The 23,304-nt window shown below is 36.4% G+C and overlaps 1 protein-coding gene across 1 annotated transcript in view; it reads left to right on the top strand.

Annotated features, from left to right (window-relative positions):
- Positions 1–6,366: 6,366 nt before the first annotated feature.
- Positions 6,367–23,304, top strand: part of LOC127619690 (U3 small nucleolar RNA-associated protein 18 homolog) — a 59,172-nt gene continuing 42,234 nt past the window's right edge. Inside the window, exons 1-7 of the mRNA XM_052092639.1 lie at positions 6,367–6,386; positions 7,370–7,465; positions 7,545–7,612; positions 7,710–7,807; positions 12,627–12,752; positions 12,978–13,152; positions 17,286–17,386. Of these exons, the coding sequence (XP_051948599.1) occupies positions 6,367–6,386; positions 7,370–7,465; positions 7,545–7,612; positions 7,710–7,807; positions 12,627–12,752; positions 12,978–13,152; positions 17,286–17,386 (684 nt within the window). The remainder of the gene's footprint in view (positions 6,387–7,369; positions 7,466–7,544; positions 7,613–7,709; positions 7,808–12,626; positions 12,753–12,977; positions 13,153–17,285; positions 17,387–23,304) is intronic.

Here is a 23,304-nt window from a genome sequence, read left to right as displayed (position 1 = left end):
TAATGTGGATTGATGACAGAAGCCATGTTTTGTTTTGTTTGAGTCACTCAGGACGACATCTAAGCTGCTGTGGGATTAGGAACTATAAATAAAAATCTTAAAGCTAAAAGTAGCTCCTAACGTGTAAATTTAAGAGCTACACTTAAAAATTAGGGTTAAGTCACTCCTAATTTTAGGACTTGTGAAATTTTCATTTTAGAGTAATTCATGTAACGTAATGCTCTAAGTAGCTCTTAAAATCACGACAACTTGGAAGTCATGCTGAGGACTTCTAAATCCTTAAGAGTGACTCAAAAATGAACCGAAGCAAGGCTTCTGCTTTATTAGGATATTATTATGACTTTTGATCTTTTTAAAAAGGTATCGCCTTTTTATAATATACAAAATATAATGTTGACATTATATCGTCTGAATCACAAAGGTGTTTACATTATTGTAAACTCGGATGCATCTAACTTTCCCACGAATCGAAGCAACACAATTACACCAGAGATAAAGGTTTTGACAACTCTGCTCTCCCTGGCCACAGACAAAATGACTGTGGCATGGATGAATTGGGAATTTCTGTCATCCGTCAGCAGTATAATAGATCAAACTATGAATACCCTCTCCAGACAATCATCCGACAATTCATATTGTGTTTTCTCCTGTAGATGTGCGCTCGCTGCAAAGAAAAAAAATGTGGCATTTATAGCCAACATGGGGCTACTCTGTCTATTGACGGTAATGATGGGATGCACACTCATTCATTGCATCGACACAGGCTAAAGAAATGTACACCACTGTTCAAAAGTTTGGTGTCACTTGCTTAATGTTTCTCATGATCTTAAAAACCTTTTGATCTGATGGCGTATGCTTAAATGTTTGAAATTGGTTTTGTAGACAAAAATATAATTGTGCCAAAATATTAATTTATTTAAAAAAATAAACTGTTTTTGAAATGGATGACTAGGACCGAATAATTAAGAAAAGCAGCCACTAAGTGCCCAGCATATAGATGGGAACTCCAATACTGTTTAAAAGTATCCCAGGGTGATGCTTCAAGAAGTTGGTTGAGAAAATGCCAAGAATACATTTCTGCAAAATCTAGGCAAATTGTGGCCACTTTGAAGATGCTAAAATATAACACTTTTTATTTGATTTTTTTTTTTGTCACAACATAAATCCCAGACATGAAGTTTTTCTAGAGTGTTTTGTCTGCCTGCTCTAAATCACAAGCATTTTATTAATAGTCACAGTGGCTACAGTTTCCCCGTAAGTGATGATTTTTGTTCTTTTGGACACAAGGGATTTCCATCCCGCAGTCCCATGTCCGTATTTACATCACATTTGACTAGGGCTGGGCGATTTAAACGATATTGATATTTATCACGATAAAGAACATCCACGATATTGACGATAAGCTTTTGGGGAATTTTCTATATTTACTGCGTGTTGCTAAAACATAAGTAGTTCGGCTTTCTCAGGCTGCGTTTCTACAGGGGTGGACTAAATCCACTCAAAGTAGAGCCCGAAGCCATTTGTTTTAAGAATAATGGCTGGCTGATGAAGTTATTGGCTGGCTAGCCGGCTCAGCCAAAACCTAAATGGCTGCTGCAGCCGCCAAACTTTTCATAGCTACAAATGGCTGAAGCTGCCACTTCATGTCTACAGATGTCTATGTTCAGTGGTGGACAGTAACGAAGTAAATGTAATTCGTTACTGTACTTAAGTAGCTTTTTTTGTGTATCTGTACTTTACTGAAGTATTTAAATTTGGGGAGACTTTTACTTTAACTCCACTACATTTCAAAGTCAAATATCTTTTTACTCTACTACATTTTCAAAATCAGTCGTTCCTTTTTATTTATGAGTGGATAAAAATGTAACTGGTCAAACGAGCCACCAATCACAGTACAGCAGCGCTTTGTTTTGAACTTGCCTTGGCGGCATCTACTAAGCCTGAACCAGGGGTGCGTTTCCCAAAAGCATCGTTAGCCAACTATGGTAGCAAGTTCCGTCGTTATCATCATAGTTCAACGAGTCGGTGTTTCCCGAAACCATCGTTCCAACAAACATTCGCAAACGGCATCGCAGAGTTGTGTGGTTGGAACGACAGCTCTCGACCTGTGGTTAGAAGCAGAGTTTCTTGTTATTATAACATGTGGGCTTAATAAATTATTATCTTGAGCCAAATAAGCAAGATGACATTCAGTACAATCAGTATCTTTTATTTAGAAGACATACAAATGTCCTTTATGTCTTTTAGTTTGTCAATAGATTTAAAGCACTGTTTTTGAAGAGTGCGCATGTGTGAACGTGCTCTAGTGCGTAAGAACGAGCCTATGATTGAATCTGGAAATAAAGCAAATAACTGAGAAAAATATGAGAGAGTCCTCAGATGACATGTCCGTAATTTATAGCAAAACATCTAGCATTAATTCGAACAGATTCATTAAAAGTAGTTTTTAATCCACCACATGTGAGACATCATTAACCAACGTGGTTGAACAACCAATTTGCGACAATACGGTTTTGGGAAACAGTCGTGACTAGCAAGTTGATTTCTTCAACAGTGCATCGTACTCACGGTAGTGGAGCAGCAAGTTACGTTGTTGTACGGGAAACGCACCCCAGAGCCTTTAAATATGAGAGTTGCGAACATAGACGGTTGCGACAGTGATCTCGCCGCCGCGCGGTCACGTGATTCGTGTAGCTCTCAATAGTTCCAAACAAATTGCGTTGCCAATGATTTTAAGCGGGGCAGAGAGCAGCAGCTATTATTGCAGCAATTATCTGTAAATATTGACGCATAATGTACATTGCTTATTATGTTGACACTAAAATGACTCATATAATAGCATTGTTTTTCTGGAGAGTAGCAGAAACACTGCATTAATACGTTTTTGTGTTTAATTTTGGAGGGAAATTGGCTGCTCCCATAACATAGAATATATATATATTCTATGTATGTGTGTGTGTGTGTGTGTGTGTATATATATATTTATATTTAATGGCATTGTGCAGGTTTATGTGAATGTATCATAACATTAGGATGTTAATAATTATGACCATAGACGCTCGAGAAAAATATATACAGTAAATACTGTAAATGTATTATACCTTATGGGAACAGTCCCCTTCCCTCCAAAATTTTACACATACAAAATGTATTCAATTCAAATATATATATACATACACACATCTGACTAATTAATGTCATATTATTAATAGATTGGTGTGCCAAGAGTGACATTAGTCTTCATGTAGACTGAGTTAAGCAAGAGTCTTGTGACAAATTATAATAGGACATTATGGCCATAAAAAATCATAGTACTTGGATACTTAAGTACATTTGAAGGCAAATACTTTTGTACTTTTACTCAAGTGAATTTTTAAAGGCAGCACTTCTACTTTTACTTAAGTAATATTTTACCTTGAGTATCTTTACTTAACTCAAGTACATGGTATGTGTACTTCGTCCACCACTGTCTATGTTATACTGATTTACTAGATCTCAATATTTCCAAGCAATGCATGGCTTACACTATATTTCTACAAAATGCAATACAATGTAATAAAGAAAACGCCAGATTTTACTTTCACAACGTATGCACATATTTATTTTGTAGTCTGTATGCTACTAAACATTTTCAAATAGCCTACAATGTGTTGTGTTTAGGCTAAATGTATGTAGGCTAAGTTGTATACAATAACTTGGCATTATCATGGATGAAGCTTATCATATTACACCTTGATTAAGAATGCAAACTTTTGTTGAATTTTATGAGAAATCTACAGACGCAAACAGACGAAGTGTAGTAAAATAAAGACCTAAATGTGTATTTTGGACTTTTTTTCACCACAAGTCTGAAAGAAGACTTGTTATTGAAGACAAATATCCAAAAATCTCAAAATTGACCAGTAAAAAAAAAAACTATGTTTTTGCCTGCCGTGTCTCGCCTTAATATAAACACACACCGTTATCAGTAGCCTATTATTTTGGACAAAGTTTTGCACATTTCACTTAAATGTACACTGAAGCATGCGTCGTGAATTAGCAATGTGGAAACGGTGGTTTGTTACTGCAGTAATATCACGTTCAGTGCTATACATCTCTCCGTTCCAGAATATTTGGTTCATAACATCAATCTTTGATTCAGGTGTTTGTGCAACCGTGCCCTGAAGATTTAACAAAAGTCTGGGTAGGCCTAAGTTAAGAAAAAAGTAAGTAGGAATTAGGAAAGTATGTGAGAAGTGAGATCAAAATTACCTTGCTTGCTTGCTTCTTTCCGCCATTTTACCTCAGTGCGAGAAAAAAATGCATCGCTTCTTCTGTACGGAAAACGAGCAATTTTAATTGGTCGTCAATTCACTGTGAGTCTGTGTATCGTAGCAACGAGCACAAGACTGTGCTGTTATGAATCCAGTGGGAAAATAGATCTTGTGTATTGTTTATATATTCCGTGTGTGTATGTCTCTATGTGATAGAATTATTATTTGATGCAAATAATTCTAGCCGGCTCAGCCAAACTTTATCAGATGGCGGCTCAATTTGGCTTACGAAATTATTGGCTGGCGGCGGCTGAAATTCTAAATGGCGCAAATGGCGGCGCCTGGCGGCGGCTTCGGGGTCTAGCTCAAAGGCTCTCAAAGCGTTGGAGAGAACTTGCTCCACCGCTGCCAATCCTACGATCCACCTTGCGAGCATGACGCTCGGCTTTCATAGGAATTAATTGAAAACGCTCTTGGCTTCGCTCACAATGCGCCAGTGGTAACGTAGGGTCAGACTGGATGAACTTGCTAGTGCTAGCTGCCTTGCTAACAATTAGGTTCTGTCGGACACCGGATTGATTCCATCCACACTGCAAGACTTCATGACAACCGTTGCACCCTCTCATTGTCTCTAGTGAAGATCGTGACAGAACGACAGTGATGTGGACAACAGCTCTGATCTTTCTGCACTGTAATCTTGAATATTGTTCTCTAGCAACAAACATGCATCATTTCTGCCCTGTCCCCCTCCGCACGCATTGCCTCTTTTCCCTACATGTGTGTAGACATGAAGCGCTGCATGAGTTAAAGTGGTTTTAAAGCACCTTTTAGACCATAATGTTTTTCCCTTCTAAATATATCTTTATTAATCAGCATGTTACGAGCCTTTAATAATAAACAAATCGAATAAACAATTCGATTTCTGTTCTTATTTTGTGAGAATTAATTAGATGTCTGGAATGGATAAGGAAAGACTAAAATTACTAGTTGGTAGCCTAGTCTCTCACTTTAATGAAAATATACAAATGTTTTTTACATTTTGAAATTTTTTTTTTTAAAAAGTTTTCTACATTTTCTCTTGGGACACCCCTGAACCCACATTCAGCATCATTCCACAGTCACACAGGCTTCTATGCCCACATACTTTGGTATCTGAATCTAAAGAAATATATAAAATATTTAATTTGATTGTAAAAATATTCCAACAAATACTGGACTGCTGTCATTATGCTTCAGAACAAACAGATGATCTTTTTAACATTCATTTTCAATTGATAAACGGTAAAAGACGGTAAAATTGGTAAAAGATCCCGCAGACCCCACTGCTTTGGCCGTCTCTGGACCCCCTGTGCAGTTTTGTAGAGACTATTTTGACTGTTTAGAATGAATTTTTCTTCTTCCCTCAACTTTGGAAAAAAAAAGGTGCAATGTGTAAATGTATATCGTGATAAATATCGATAACGAACAATATGAAAAAGATTATAGTGATAACAATTTTGGCCATATCGCCCAGCCCTACATTTGACACATTTTCAATCAAACACATATTTGGAAGCACAAGCTTTGTTGATGATAATGAGGCAGCATAAACACTAGTTAAAATATAATCTAAACATTCGTATTATTTTATATCATAGTACATATCATATTTATATCATACAGCATACAATTTAAATGCCTGCTTTAGCCGATAACAACATTTAACTAAATGTTGTTTAGTTAAACGCATGTAACTAAAACTTGCCTATTAGGACATATTTCAATGCTCTGAATCCTGGCTGGCATGTCTGAAAACAGTCCCACTAGTAAAATATGTACATGTTTATATAAAATAGCATGTCAACTAATATGAAAGTAAATCTAAATGACTTACTCATCCGAAATTATATCCTCTGCTGGATCAAATCACTCTTCAAAATGCAAACGTGCATCGGAGTCCCGCTCTTCTTTTGAGGAAAATGTTAACACTTCATCACTATCCATGGAGTTTCCTCACCTGTGTATCGTGGCATCTTCCAAACGTGCAGAAAAGTGAATGAACTTGATGCTTTTTTTAGGCACAGTTGGGGGCGTTTACCATTTGCATTGATCGGCTCAGCACATCACCGTATGAATGGCGCCCTCTGCCCGTTGGTGTGATCACATTAGGGATAATTAGCTGAGCCAGGAGAAATTGTTCATCACTTTGTATCGTACAGATTACATTGCAGGAGAATATTTATTTTAAATTTGAATTGTTTTATTTAAAAGTATACATTTTAAGCTTTATTTAGACATTTGTTTCATGTTTGTGTGAAGTATTCGCGGAGTTTCAGTTAATTTTTGTGACGCATTTCAGAAATATGCTTGTGAACACAGAGACAGCTGAAATCGCACCCTTTTTGTTTTCTTTATTTTACAAAAGCACAAGGTTTTGTTGTTATTGTGAGTGTACACAAATAAAAGTAGTCCATTTATTGTCTCTAATGATGTCTTACACTTATCTGTATGCCCCAAAATGACGGAGTATTTTAATGCGGTTTCCGCTGTAATGACGAAAAAATCCAGCAGGATGCGACCCCAGAGATTTAAAGAAAATCATGCATTAACAAAACATGAAAACTGTAATATCTATAAAGTCTTGGTCATCATTGTGTAATTTTATTAAATACGATTGTAAATTGTCTATAAAAATAAATAATTGTATTTACAACCTCAGTGAGCAAGCCGAAGGCATCTGTGAATTGGGTTAAGGAACACAAAACTCCATAAGATGTTGGTTAAAGGTGAAAAATAACCTTGGGAGAAACTAGGCTCACAGTGGGGGCCAGCTCCCCTCTGGCTAACCAGCATTAATACAATGCCTATATTAGTTATTTATGTGCAGTGCAGGTCATTGTTTAAAATGAGCAAGAATAAGAAATTAGAATGTTTTTAATATATTCAATTTATATTTTCTTATATAATATTTGTACAAAAACAGTGGCATTCAATCTCCCAATCATTCCTTTTAGAAGTTCTGCAAAGCTTGTCAGAGCGGGCAACGGTTACCAAGGCTGGGCGGAGCTTAGCGAAGGGCCAATTGTCAGTTCTATCTTTAATGTGATCTTTCTTACAGCTTGTTTTCTGTTATTTAGGATTGATATGATGAATCGCTTTCGCAAGGACATTAAAAAGAGTGAAGCAGAAGCCAAGATAACAAAACAAAAGTTACAGCAGCGCTTAAAGGAACAGTAAGTCATGGGTGACAAAAAGACAAAAAAAAAAAAAATCCAATGTGAAATGAAATTTACAAATAATTTGTTTTAACAGATTTCAGAAAGCAATGGGCGGAACACCTGACTGGGCAGAAGTGACTGTGAGGAAGAGTCATGGAAAAGGTAATAAGAAATTACATTTTGAGAAAATACAGCAGAAGGACTTTGGAGATCAAACTATACTTATTGTATTCTTACATTTTGTATTTTTTACAAGCAGAAGATGAGTGTGAAGATGAGGATGATAGTGAAGAATTGCTGCGAAGGACTGGAAATTTTATTGGCTCATCAGACGGCCTTCCAAAAGGAGCTATTAAGGTTTTGTCTTTTGTTCAGTTTGTGCGTTTGACTAATTTTATGTCCATTGTGTTTAGTTTTATTTTCCGAAATTTAGATGCACAGAAAAAAGTTGAAGTACGTAGATGCAACCAGAATGGCCCTTTTATTATTTAGAATGATGATCCAGAGATTGCATCATATTTATAATTATGTACACTACATTAGTGCAAGCATATATGTGGGATTATATCTGTGTGACCGCAAACCTCTAAGTAAAAACCACTGTCATTTCTCAGGCAACAAAATGAAATTGAAATAGTTGAAATGCTTGAAACTGACAGTCAGCATAGACTTTTAGGAGGGGGAATAAAATCCAGTGGAGTAAGGCTTTTTACAAAGCCAAGGGATTCTCATTAATTTATTTTGACCATATTACTGGGCTGGCTAGTTTTGAGTTGAGGTGTTTGCATAGTGATTTAAATGTTGATATGGATGTATTTAAAAAAGGAACATTATGCATACTTTTTTTTTTTTGTCATTACATTTTTTATTATAAAAAATATAATAAAAACAATAAAAGAATATTTGGAATCACATTATATTTTACAACTCTTCCTCCTGAACATTAACCACCCCACCACCTAACATAAACTGATACCCCAGTGTTCAAATACAATTGACAAAAGACACACAAACACAATAAAACGGTAGAAAATATTTAGAAATACATTTGGAAAAAGTATATGTTCAAAAACAATAAAGCTACAACAGACATTTAAAACAACACATTTCCCTCCACTGCCCCTCCCCAAGAGCCCTTCAAAAAGGCCAAATAGTTGCCCCACCTCCTGATGAGCAGAACCATGTTGCCTAGCCTTCTATATGACAACTCTTTCCAAGCAGCCACCTTGCCCATCTCCTCGTACCACTCACAAAACAAGGGGGCTCCAGCTGATTTCTATCCTCTAAGGATAACCTGTCTGCCCACCTTAACACTGGCCAGGATCCAATTCTTCATGTACTTATCTCCTACATCAATGATGTAAATAAAGAGCCTTGGGCAAAAGGAGATCAAAGTACACGATATGTCGCCCATAAAATTCTGGACCCTCAACCAGAACTCCTGTATCTTACAACACCCCCAAGAAACATGGGTGGTGTCTCCATCTGCTGAATGGCATCGCCAGCAGGTGGGTGTGTCCTTAAGACCAAGCCTATACAATTCAGAAGGGGTCCAATAAAATCTATGTAGAATCTTAAATTGCATAAGGCGCACTCTTGCATCTCTAGATGCAGACTTACCCCACACTCCGTCTTCCAAAAACAAATACAAATTTTTCTCCCATAATTTTTGAGAGAATTTAAAGCTCCGTTCCCCAGACTCTGGATTAGTAGGGAGTAATACACTGATGCCTCATGACCTTTTCCAAAAGCAGCAGTCACCACTCAGAGTATCTGCCGCACTAGGGGGTGCGTGCCACTCCCAAAAACAGTGCAGATTCTGCAGCTGTAAATGCTTATAAAATTGAGATCTGGGAATACCAAAATGTTGAACCAAATTTTCAAAAGGTCTCAATACTCTCATATAGGTCACCGAGTGTATTAACCCCGATCACAATCCCCTTTTTGTTGGTCAGATTGGATTTATTAATACATAGTTTAGAGTTAAGCCATACGCGCGAGGCTACGTTTAAATAAATATCCGAATTAAACACACCAGACTTTTTTTTTTTTTTTTTTTTTGTCCGTATCGAGTGTAAATGCAAGATAACTGGGTGTGACTAAATTTCTCTGATTTGTTTTATCGAAAAGCTTTGCAGTGGCGAGATGAGGCAAGTACTTCCTTTTCAATAGAAAACCAGGGAGGTGCTCTCAAGTGGAAGTGATCAATGAGCCAAATGTCTAAGACCGAATGCATAGTAATAAAACAAAATCTTGGGTAGGCCTAACCCATCTTTGTCAATCGGCCTATGTAACTTATTGAAATTTAACCTCGGAGGCTTACCATTTCAAATGAAGGACTTAATCAAATTGCTTGAAATAAGAGAGGGGGATAGCATCTGTCCACATCATTTGAAAACCTTTTTATTAAGGGATCAAAATTAACTCCACTAAATCAGACACATTTGCTGGGAATAAAATTCTCAAATACTTAATGCCACTTTTAGGACACTTGAAGGCACCTGGCTGGAAAGCTGTTATCGGACAGTACGCTGCCAAATCTTCGGATTTAGGCCAATTGACTTTGTATCCTGAGAACTTGGAAAAGGAATGAATAATTCTGTGGAGGCAAGGCATAGATCTAGAAGAGTTGGAGACATATAATAAAATATCATCTGCGTAAAGCAGAAGCTTATGCGCCACAACTCCCGCAATCACCCCTGGAAAAACATCCTCCTTATCGCAGCTGCTAATGGTTCCAGGGCAAGACAGAACAATAATGGGGAAAGAAATTCATAAAAATTAGAAACTGAATCTGTAACTGAATCTGAAATTAGTCCATTTGTTAGTACCGATAATAACTTAATCCATTCAAGTATTCCCGAACCCATACATTTCCAAAATCTAAAAAGATAATTCCTAAACTCAAGGTCCTCTTGGTGACCTAGTGACTCCTCAATCTAGGTGGCAGAGGACGAATCTCAGTTGCCTCCGCATCTGAGACAGTAAGTCTGCGCATCTTATGTGGCTTGTTGAGCGCAATACTGCGGAGACCTAGCACGTGTGGAGAATTCACGGTATTCTTCTCTGTGGTGTCCATGCACAACTCGCCACGTGCCCCACCGAGAGCGAGAACCACATTATAGCGACTACGAGGATGTTAACCCAATGTGACTACCCACCCTAGCAACAGGGCCAATTGGTTACTTAGCCTGACTGGAGTCACTCAGCATGCCCTGGATTCAAACTTTTGACCCCAGGTGTAGTAGTCAGCGTTTTTACTTGCATTCAGATGGTTATCTTCTAGACGAGTGATTCCCAATTCTGTTCGTGGAGGCCCCCCAACACTACACATTTTGGATTTCTCCCTTATCAAACACACCTGATTCAACTCATCAGCTCAGAGTGGAGACTCCCAAAACCTGAACTAGGTGTGTCAGAAAAGAGAAATATTCAAAATGTGCAGTGTTGGGGGCCTCCAGGAACAGGTTTGATGATTTCTGTTCTAGACACAGCCGAGACTCCACTCGCAACTGATTTCAATACTGGAGGTGCGAGATTAATTAATAAACATCATCTTGAGCATAAATATTCATAGCATACACATTTTGGGTAAAATAGTCAGTTTTCTATCTTATTAAACTTTTTTATGGATACTTTTATGTAATTAAGTAGAGTTATAATTAAATTTCTCTCGCTTCTCCATCCGCTCATTGCAGTACATTCTGGGATCGTATACCAATGCATACGAAGGATACATACGTGCTACCTTAGAATTTGGCCAAAACTAGATATCTTGGGATGCATCATAATTAAAACCTACCTTTTGGAACAGGCTACTCGTTGGGAGCGTGCCAGCGATTCATTAAAATGCCACCTCTGGAGGAAGCTCACAAGGTTTTGGAACAGACCCATCATGTTATTTTCAATTATATGAGTCAAATCTTTATTGAATCAGTAACATCTATATTTAATCTAGAAGTAATTATGTTTTGAGGAAATCAATAATCAAATGTCAATTAGTGAGTGGGTCTGTTGGAATGACTGTTAATTTTTAAATTGAGCGGTCACAAATGTCTGTCAAGGAATAAAATGGGTGCGGATCAAATTCACGTCCAAGTATCAGATGCAGAGAGTAAGATAGAAGGCACATATTGTATGTATGCATTTCACATCTGTTCATTATGATGCATTAAATCCCATATACACTGTGATCTTCTACTGCTGTACTGTACTATTGTCAGTCATTGCTGTCCATAAACCTCTGTGCTACATTTATGAAAAAAAAAAATATTATAATATAATTTGAAAATGTGAGTGAAAAATAAATCCTAAAAATAACCGTTATGGAGCGTTTTAAGTTCTTATTAGGTTGTCCTACAAAAACATAATGCAATGTTCTGGATAGGTTAGTTTATGGTTATAAAAATTTAACAAATAAAACCTAAATAATACAAATAAAACCTAAAATAACCATTACCCCATTGCCCACTTTTTCAGCTGTCTAGGTTCTGGAAATATTTTCTCCTTTCATTTCTTTCATAGTCTTTTTATAAAATCCTTCATTAAAGAGTTGTGAGCCATGAACAAAATTAACCAGCTCAGAGGAGAATCACAACATCACAAAGTTTGTTTTGAGGCTAAATATTATTTGAAAAGACATTTCAGACATAGACATGGGTCTATATCTGTCTATATATTCAGATTTGTAGAAATATATAAGTAGTTTAAGGAGACCGGCTCGATTGTCATTCACAATGCATCATGGGAGCAGGCGGTCGGTCCGAGGCACGTTTTGTTAGCTGTGGTTCTCTGATTGGTGGAACCAGACTGTTGCGCTCTATTGTTACCAGATTCTATTTGTGATTTCTTATGTTAATAAAAGGTAATATTTCTGTCTTTTCCCATTTAAGTAGATAAGAACTGTACTTGCATGATTAGAAAATGGGTACCCTGGGACATTGTCAATTTTAAAGTATTTCACAGTTTTTCCAGTTCTATATTTCACTGAATTCCACAGATTCTACCCCTGCAGAAAATCTGAAAAAAAAAAAAAATGATCTGTTTCCATTTGGGCCATGGGGGAAAAAAACGTCCCTACTTTTCACTATAGGCAAAACTTGCATTAAATGTGACGTGAAATAAAGTATTTAGTCTATTGTAGTATTAGCCTAATTTTTTTTTCTCTTGGTGGCAGATAAAAAAGTGCTTGAATGCTAATAATGCACGTCCAGGTGATGATCGGCTTACGACAGTACAGTTTCACCCATCTGCTCAGATTGTGATGACGGCAGGTCTGGATCACTCTATATCACTCTTTCAGGTCAGCTACAGTGTCTGTTTATTTCCATGCAATTACCATTATAATGAATGGGGAACTCAAGAATCGGATTAGTGAATGAATCATTAAGACTGCTTTTGTGAACTAGTTGAACAAATTAATTGAAAGCTCTGACTCAAAATAACAGTTTTTGTTTCTTCTCTAGACAATGGTAGTTTTGAATGAACTCCACTACATAAAATAACCCTAACAGTTGCTGTTAAACAGGTTGATGGCAAGAGCAACCCCAAAATCCAAAGCATCCATCTGGAGAATTTTCCAGTTCATAAAGCTTCTTTTAGCAATGATGGGGAACATGTTGTGGCCACTGGAATGAGGAACAAGCTCTTCTACATCTATGACATGATGGAAGGCAAAATTATCCCCGTGTCCACTGTCCGAGGTGAGGTTTGGGGCTAGTCCATACTTGTGTGAATTCGCTACCAGGGTAAAAGCAGGAGAGTTTAATTTACTTGTGGTTACAGTTAAATGTTAATTTTTTTCAGCAGACATTGTTTAACGATGCATCCATGTCTGTAATGGCAAATCTTCAGCAACTAATTGAACACGTTTTTTATATTATGCATGTTAACAGGGTCTGCATTGAAAATGTTTCTGCAGCCACCCAAACAAATTTCCGGGCCATCAAATCATATTTAATGATTCATCTTATGTTCTTCTTTTAAAGCTTTAAATGTTTTTCATCTGAAAGCCTGGTTTTGCATGCCAAGCACCACAAACACTTGTGCAACTTATCTGCTGCAGGCTATCCTACCAGAGACACGATGGCACAGATAGGATCACTTGCACGGATTATGATTATTCTGATTTTAAATGGCTATAAACCACTAAGGAAAAGTGGCATGCACCAACTTCAATTATAAGTCCTTGTGGTGGCGTAGTGACTCGCCTCAATCTGAGTAGTGGAGGATGAATCTCAGTTGCCTCAATGTCTTAGACCGTGAACCTGTGCATCTACTCACATGGCTTGTTGAGCACGTTACCACGGAGACATGGTGCACATGTGGAAGCTTAACGCTATTCTCCGCGGCATCCACGCACCTCTCACTGCGCGCCCCACCGCGAGAGAACCACATTATAGCGACCACAAGGAGGTTACCCTATGTGACTCTACCCTCCATAGCAACCAGGCCAAGTTGGTTGCTTAGGAGACCTGGATGGAGTCACTCAGCATGCCCTGGATTCGATCTCGAGACTCCTGGTGTGGTAGTTGCTGAGTCTTTACTCTCTGAGCTACCCAGGCCCCTACAAGGCTTTTTAAACTATCAACCTTACTAAAATTAAAATGGTGAACTATGACAAAAATAATGTTGTTTCATATTAAGTAATCTCTCTGGGAATCTGTAAGACTTTATTTTTATTAAAACTTTGCCCATTGTAGTTAAAGTATCTAAATGTGTTTTAGGCTAGGGCTGTCAATAGATTAAGATTTTTAATCAAATTAATTACATTCGGTCCTGATTAATTAATCGCAAACAATTGCATACATAAAATATTTGCTGAGAAAGCCCCTCAAATAACAATAAAACAATATATAATGATTAAATAATTATAAATAGTTATATATATATATGTGTATATATGTGTGTGTGTGTAATAATACATACAATTAAAATGCATTACATTATTTAAGCACTCGAGCATTAAAAAAAGGCTATACAAAAAGTGGCCTTTGAATGCAATTTTTTTTTTTTCCCATATTATTGAACATTAGACTGTCATTGGCCTACAGGTCACAGCAATTCATTATGCATTTTAATTCATCAATCAGTCTGAGATTTATTATAAGGGCTTGTTTTACGGACGTGTCAGTGTACACCTGCGTCAGATGGATGCAGGTGTACATTGCTTACACTGCTTAAACGTGGTGGGAAAAGTACCTGTAATAAGAGATCTTAATTATGTGTGTGAGTGCTGGTAGGATGGACAGGGATGGTTTGGAGAAGGTGGGAAGGAATAGGGTTAAGGGGCAGGTGGTTGGAGTGGAGTTTAGAGATCTCTGTGTCAGACAGGGGAGAGAAGATGGAAGAGCTGCATACAGGTGGTGGGTGTTTTAGCGAGCGTGGTGGTGCTGAGAATATACTGCTAATGGCTGTAACCTTGGTAAAAAAAAGTGGCAAAGACATCTGCTGTCAGTGAGGTGTCAGGCGGTGGAGGCGGAGGACAGAGGAGTGTGTTGAATGTACTAAATAGGCTGTGGGACTCTGGTGGTGGTGTTGTTGATCTTGTCCTGATAAAAGGAAGTTTTTGCAGATTTAACATTATCAGAAAAGGAAGCATGCAGAGACTGATACTTGGATCTGCTGGAACTTTAGATTTCGCCATCTCTCAGCCACCCTGAGTTCAGTCCGATGTTCACGAAGAAGGTCAGAGAGCCAGGGGTTGGGTGGTGTCATACGTGCTGGCCTAGATTGGTGAGGACAGCTGCTGTCTAGACAGGTTGTTAAAGTAGAGCATAGGGTGTTCATCCAGGGTGGAAAATAAATTGTGTGAGGAGAGAGTTTGAAACTGCAGTTAAAAGGCAGGTGGGTGAAAGAGAATGGAGGTTATGATAAAAGGACACAAAGGGGGAGTCTGTTTACATATAGATGGGAGAGTCATGTTGAATTGAACGAAGTAGTGATCAGAAACGTGTTAAAGAGTAACAAGAACATTTGTGGTGGAACAGTTCTGTGCAAAAATTAGGTCCAACCGTTTGTCCGATCTGTGAGTTGCGGTAGTACATAGTCTTCCCAAGTCCAACAAGGCCACGGGAGTATGAAGTTCAGTGGCCTGTTGCTTGTCTTGGTTTATGTTGAAATCCCCAAGAACCACAAGTGGCCTGCCATCTTCTAGGAAGGAGGGTAGCAGGAGATCTAGCTCCTCATGAAAGTTAGCCATCAGCCAATTAACAAGGACAATTGCATCTATGAAGTCCATCCTGGATTAACTGCAGAAGTTCACAAAGTCATTGGTAATTAATCTTACAGTTCAAACAAAATCGATGTTTAAACACTGACCCTTATTTTAAACCATGACTAACTATACACAAGTGATATTTACATTATATTCATGATGTTAGTCAGAGGGGAACTGGCCCCTACAGTGAGTCTGGTTTCTCCCAAGGTTATTTTTATCCATTAATCAACATCTTATGGAGTTTTGTGTTCCTTGCCACAGTCGTCTTCAGCTTGCTCACTGGGGTTATTAATACAATTATTATTTAATACAATATAATTATTGTATATAATTAAATATAATTATTTTTAAACCTGTTTAACAATCGTATTTTATCTAATTACACAATAATGATTCATTGACATTATAGACATTACAATTTTATCGTCTGTTAATGCCTGATCTTCTGTAAAGCTGCTTTGACACTATGTGTGTTGTGAAAGGCGCTATACAAATAAAATTGACTTGACTTAGCCAGCTTACCTGGAGATCGATTGATGACAATGATATTAATTTTTATGTGGTTCATTGTAGTGATAGCATGAAATACAAATGAAGTATTGTTACATATTGAGGAGAGTGATGAAAATGTCCAGTTGTTTGGAATAAATATGTGTGTGCTTCGTCACATTCTTAAACCCGCAAATTGATTCAAGCACTTATATCCAACGTTACGATGAGCCGACTGTTCATGCATTTATTTGATTGAGCACAGTGCAACAGTAGGCCATCGATGTGTTTAATGATACTGATAATAATGTTTTTTTTGTAAAGTACTAAAGGTAATACAGGAAATGGACAGTGAAAATAGACCATACTGGAAAAACACCAATAAACTGTAAATTACAATTACACATTTTCAGTAAGTATTATTTGAAATCAAAATATATTACAAAAGCAACTAATCAAATGCATATCTGATCTGTAAACCTAGGCAGTAATTTAAAAAAAATATTTATTTTTTTTGGCCAAATTCAGTCTCTGAAAATCATAATTAAAACATTGTTTGACATTGTTAAATTGCAGTAGGAACACTTTTTTTTTTTTTTTTTTAAATCTATATTTAGCTATAACTAAAATTAATCTGCTATTAGGAATGCACCTTAATTTATTTATTTATTTATTTATTTATTTATTTTTTGTGATGATATTTTACCATGGAAATATCATACCATTACAGCCCTAATGTAGAATAAAGGACTCTAAAGTCTAGACCTTCAAGAATTATGGACAAATTTAAGAGATTTCCTCCATGTTATAAATGTTCTGTTCTAATGCTACACTGTAATTGTATGCATGACATACAACTATATAATTACATTAAATATTAATTAATTGCAAATATGTAATAAACCAACTTCACGTGAATTGATGTATGTGTACAGTGTGTGTAAGTCAGCCACCACCGAAGACCCAGGAAATACTCTGGTTAACTAAAATGATAAAACTCATGTACACATGATAGCTCATGATGGGTGATGGAAATTTAAATGAATTAATACAACATTAAACAATACTGCAGCAAGAATTTAAGATATAAAGAACACAACCATATGCGTTTGAATGTTTTTATGCCAGGTCTGAAGGAGCAAAGGGTGAAGGACTTTGAGATTTCTCCAGATGGAAAACATCTTCTCCTGTCTGGTTCCTCAGGATATCTCCATCTAATGACCACAAAGGTACAGTGTGCACAGTTCATGTAATTATATACACACTATAACTGATCAGTTGAAAGAAAGTGGTCCAACTCTAACTATAAATGTGTCATGGTTAGATTTATCATGTTTTGTAAGTAACCTATTAAGGCCTATGGTCATTACTTTTTTTTTTATTGTAATACCAGTTTTTTTCCAGTTCCTCTGCTGCCCATAATTTAGTTTGTTGCTGCCCATAATTTAGTTTGTTTCTTAAGCCGAAGGCTAACCATTATGATTTTTTTTCATAATTGTGCAGCCCTTCCTACGGTTGTAGGTAGGGCTTCACAATTATGACAAAAATCATAATTGTGGAATATTGCCCTTGGTATTATATTCGTGATTATTGTTAGTTAACCCTAAAACAGCCAAGAGTGGAAAATGATTGGCAAACAATCATTTCATGTCACTATTTATATCATTTACTTAAATTCCTTTGGATATGTTTTACTTTTGATATGTTTTATATATATATATATATATAAGATTTTATGAGTTGTATCTCCCAGGATACGTTGCCCAATTAAGGTATAAAAAAGTCAGTCATCAATATTTCTGTTTTATTTGATGCAAAATATGAGTTTAAAACATTGTGTGTGCGTGCCTGTGTGAGAGATTGTGTTTGTGTATTGTTAGTGTGTATAGGTTATTGGGTTTGCGAGAGAGTGCATAGGTTAGTGGGTTTGAGAGAGAGAGAGAGAGTGCGTGTTTAACAAGTGCTGGGCAGATTACTTGTGAATTGTTATCAGATACTACTGATTACAAAAGATATGGAAAAAAAAAAAATACAATCAGTAATGTAATCTTGTAGATTTGGGTTAAGGATGCACCAATACCACTTTCTCTTGTGACTCCGATAACGGAATATCTCAGTATCGGCCGATACTGATCCCAAGCTGATACAACAAATTTGTTTTTGTTTTTTTGCATAATCAGTTTAGAATATCTTTACATTATTGTGTGGAACTAATTGGGAGTACTCTTTAATATGTAAAGAAACACAAACCTCTACACTATTTCAATATAAATGTATAGCTTATTAAGAAACCCTTTATTATGAACTAGTATACAGGATAATGTTGCAGCAAAATTAACAGAAATTCCAGTCTTCAAGTCTTCAGTAGAAAAGAAACCAGTGTAAAAACGAGGTCCAATTGGTTTTTTTCCGATCTGTGAGTTTGCTGTAGTGCATAGTCTTCCCAAGTGCAACAAGGCCAGAGGAGAATGAAGTTCAACTCTTCAAAGTTAGCCAGTTTACCTGGAGATCTTTAGATGTCAATGACATACATTTTTACGGTTGCATTGTAGTGTTGGCATGAAATTCAAATGAAGTATTGTTACATATTGAGGAGAGTGATGAAAATGTCCAGTTGTTTGGAATAAAAATGTTTGTGTTTCGTCACATTCTCAAACCCGCAAATGGATTCAAGCACTTATATTCAACGTTACGATGAGCCAACTGTTGATGCATTTATTTGCTTGAGCGCAGTGCAACAGTAGGCCATCGATGTGTTTCATGATATGGATTAGTGTTGTCAAAAATACCGGTACTCCGGTACCAAGTCGGTACTCAAAAAAATTATAATTTACGATACCAGAATTTCTGGAGGTACCGGGTCTACCCATGTAGAGTCGGGAACTTCTGAACGCTCACAAGCAAAAGATGACGACCAGCAAAAGTAGCTGCTGCTGCGGAGTCTCAACTGAATCTTGTCGAAAAGAAAAGTGGAAAAAGCCAGGTTTGGAAATTCATAGGTTAGTGAAACATCATAGATCAGCAAAAACCTATTTGTAAACGCTGCTTTTGCAATTTTCTGACGAAAGGAGGAAAAACATCAAACTTAATAAAGCACATGAAAGACAGACACCCGGATTTATTCAAGCAACTAAAGCAGGTGAGTTTAAAAGCATATTATCATTTGCATTAGGGCTGAAACGTTTAGTCAACATTATTGACATCGTCGAAAATACAAAATTGACGAGAAAAATGTTCGTTGTGGAATAGTTGTTTGATCTCATTTAACGTAACATGAAATCACAATAAACTGTAATGATGACGCAGGAGAGAAGCAGTTCACCCCTGATGGAGGAAAAATTACACAGATCAGTCCAGATGCACTCTAAACTTTCATAGTTTATTTTATGTAGATCCCAAAGTATTAGGGAATTATAAAAAAAAAAAAAAAAAAAAGTACATTCAGAAGTATGTACCGTTGTGGAATAAACTGTGGCGGAGCTCATTAAAGGAAACATCCCAGCGTTACATCTTAATAGCGGTCATTCTGACAGTTCATACTAGACTGTACCTAATGTAATTTTTTCATGGCATATTTACATTCAAAACTTTGAGGCTTTAGAATGAAGCTTCTAATGTCTGTCGTCATGTATTATGACATCATCACCCTGAAAAATTTAAAAAATCCTTGAACAAAATCTTCAATTTGAATAAAATAGAATAATATGGATTAAATGGAGCACGGAGCGCCAAGCGAACGCAGATATATGCCTACATAATACGATCTTTTTTGTAATATATAATAGTGCTAGACTAAAATATATATATATATATATATATGAGGTGCTAGACTGCCCTTGAAGGTGCGCGTCTCGCTTTGTGTCCAGCAAGTTTTTTCACCACAATGAAAAGGTTTTTGAAAGTCTAAACGCCAACAAACATGGATTGAGGCAGAATATTTCGTTAGATAAAAACATGTTCTCTTTTGGACTTTACAACGCTCTGGAGTTATTGGAAATATTTGGACAAAACGAATCAGAAACAATCCTATGCGGCCACCACTGGAATCAAAATCCATGAATAAATGAATCCTTTATATTAATAATAAATCACAGGACACGAAATTTAAATTCAAATGAATGTGAAAATGTATTAGTTCATCTACAACCACATAACTTGCTATTGTAGCTAATTACAGATACAAATGTTATTATTTATATTCTATTATTTGTAAAATTAAAAACAAATCAATACAATAGCTTATAAAAACATCACCAATGTGTATTTCAATGCATAGTAAAAACCTTAGACATGTATGAAACACACATAGGCCTAACACAAAATGGCCAAAACGGTTAATATGAACATTCGCTATACTGTGGGAAAACAAACTGATTTAGAAAGCAATATTTGTTTTACTGTGAGCAAAAATATCATGCTGTAAAACTATTAGGAGAATTAGTTCATAATGATTTTACAGCATAATATTTTCATTAAAGTGGGCTCACTTGAACAAGGCATCTGGTTGTTTTGGGGGCAACCACCACACATCATTCACATCAAGTGTCCTTAGTTTTGTTTTTCTTGCAGTTTCTCCACACTTGGCACTGCCTTCCACTCCATCATCAGCTGCTCCTGCCTGAGTCCTCGCACCATCAGCTCAGAGCCATATAGAGAGAGAGTTGCGACAACGGAAGTTCTAAATGCTTGATCGTCACGTGATTCACGTAGACTTCAGATTGTTCCAGGAAGTGCTTTGGCGGGCATTTCAAACTGTTATAGTAGAGTGACAGAACTGCGATTTCTGGTAATTAGTAGTCAATAAATGCATTTATTTTATATATTTATGTAACACACCGACATATGTATGTAGCATGAGTATATTACAGCGATGTTGTTTTTATAAAATATCAAATCAGCTAATATTTGAGGATTAGTGTTCGCTTACCATTATTTGCCTCAACTTATTTCAGGCTAGGGTTTCTGTTGCCTTTTTATGTTACCTCATGTTTATTGTTTTCACTAATCTCATGGTAACTAATGTCATATTTATGACTTTTCAGATAGTACAGAGACAGGCTGGTGACAGGTGATTTCCAGCTCGCACTGCACAAGGGGTCTATGAACTATTATCTATTAGCAGCAGTTACGTAAATGTAAAATTTAGTGAAATGAAGCTTATTGTTTACAATTCTATATATAGTAATATAATTATGTATTATAAATATTATATATCTAATGTATAATTCTTACAATACTTATTCATATACACAATATATTCAGCTTTAAAACAACTTAAGCATACTCGTGTATATAAACTGCCGTTCAAAAGTAATGAGGCTGAAAATTCAGCTTGGCATCACAGGAGTAAATTACATTGTAAAATACATTAAAATAGAAAACAGTTATTTTAAATTGTAATAATATATTATGATATTACTTTTTTTTTTTTTTAAACGATGGATGAAACTGAATCAAGAGAACAGATTTTACAATTAATAGGGTGTTCGTTACTAACTTTATCCAGCTCCAATCCTTGCCTAATCTGTTAGTTATCCGATAACATCCCTTATCTCCTAATTTAATGAGTAATACTCAACTATAGGGTTTTAATTTACAAGTTATTTTTGTTTAGATGTACTGATAATATACAGAATAAGATAATGTTATTCTTTAAACGTCTCACCTTTTAAAAGTGCGTAGCAAACGGTTTGTTCTGCTGCATCTTTACGGCGCGGCATGTGTTTGCTGCTACTTCTGGGAACTATTGAGAGGCTCCACGAGCCGCCATTGCTGTAAAAAAAAAACGTTCCATTGGAGTCAATGGAGTTGTCGCAACTCTCTCTCTCTATATGGCTCTGCGTCAGCTGTGTGGCTTTTGCTCTCATATGGCCGTAGCAAAGTTCATATGCCAGTCGCATTATGAAGTTCCTACGTGACATTCTCTAATTTGTGCATTTCTTGAACATGATGGAAGCATGTTTCGCAGACAGGTCAAGGATATTATAAAACACAGCCGCTGGCCATCTACATGTGTGTGTGCTCTCACATAGTATTTCCTCGCCATTTGATCTCATCTACTCCGAACTTGGTTCTGTTGTAGTATGTGACTGTCTCTGGTTTAGCCTTTTGACCACTTGTGATGGCAACAGCTGTGTGGAAAGTGCTTTCCTTCTTTTGCATTAATAGTTTGAGTTTTATCATGCAACACATTTTCACTGGGCTGTAAAGTGACTGCACTGATGGAGATTCTCCGTACTCACCGCAAATATCCAACTAAACGATAATTAAATTAGTTGTCTGATTTCATTATTTTCATTGTTTATAGTTGTTGCAGCCCTACATGTCTTGCTTTGAATTTATGCATTGCCGACTTGGGACTTGAAGGTGAGGACTTGAGAATTGCTTGAGACTTGCACATGTGTGACTTGCCCCCACCTCTAGCATCTGCTATTTGAAATGGGAAAAATAAATAAAAACAGTAATTCCTAATTAAAATAATAAACAATTCTTTAAAGAAATAATTGATTCCCCAAAATTATAATTCTCTCAGCATTTACTCAACCTAATACCATCTCAAACTCAGATGACTTTCTTCAGTGGAACACAAGATATTAAAAAGATATTTTGATGGGTTATGATGTAAATATATCTATAAAATGTATGTCAGTTGAGTCTAAACTCCACTTCCAAGCTCCAAAAGGACATAAAGGCAGCACACAGGAAATCCATACGACTCCAGTGATTTTATCCATGTCTTCTGAAGCCATACGATCGGTTTTACAGTGATTTTATAGTTATTAATTTAGCTGACACTTTTATCAATACAGTAATGCAATATGGCAAAACTGATGAATCCTAAGGAGGCAATGAAATGAGAAGAGCTGTGATACAAAGTTTTAAATTGCTCCAAGAAGTAAATGTAGAGAGAAAGGTGAAATAATATTTCTTTTTTTTTTTTTTATATATATATATATATATATATATATATAATTAAAAGAAAGAAGACAGTTAGTGCTTTAGTAGGATTGGGTCAAGTGCTCACTAAAAAATCCATATTTATATTTTTCTTGAATGTATATAGAGAATCATCTGCTCAGGTGGAGTTCGGGAAGATCGTTCCACCAAAGAGGAACTGTGGCAGGGAAAGTCTGGGAAAGTGAAGTAG

This window comes from Xyrauchen texanus, chromosome 26 (assembly GCF_025860055.1).
Source record: "Xyrauchen texanus isolate HMW12.3.18 chromosome 26, RBS_HiC_50CHRs, whole genome shotgun sequence".
Taxonomy (NCBI): domain Eukaryota; kingdom Metazoa; phylum Chordata; class Actinopteri; order Cypriniformes; family Catostomidae; genus Xyrauchen; species Xyrauchen texanus.
This window is presented reverse-complemented; position numbering and strand designations above follow the sequence as displayed.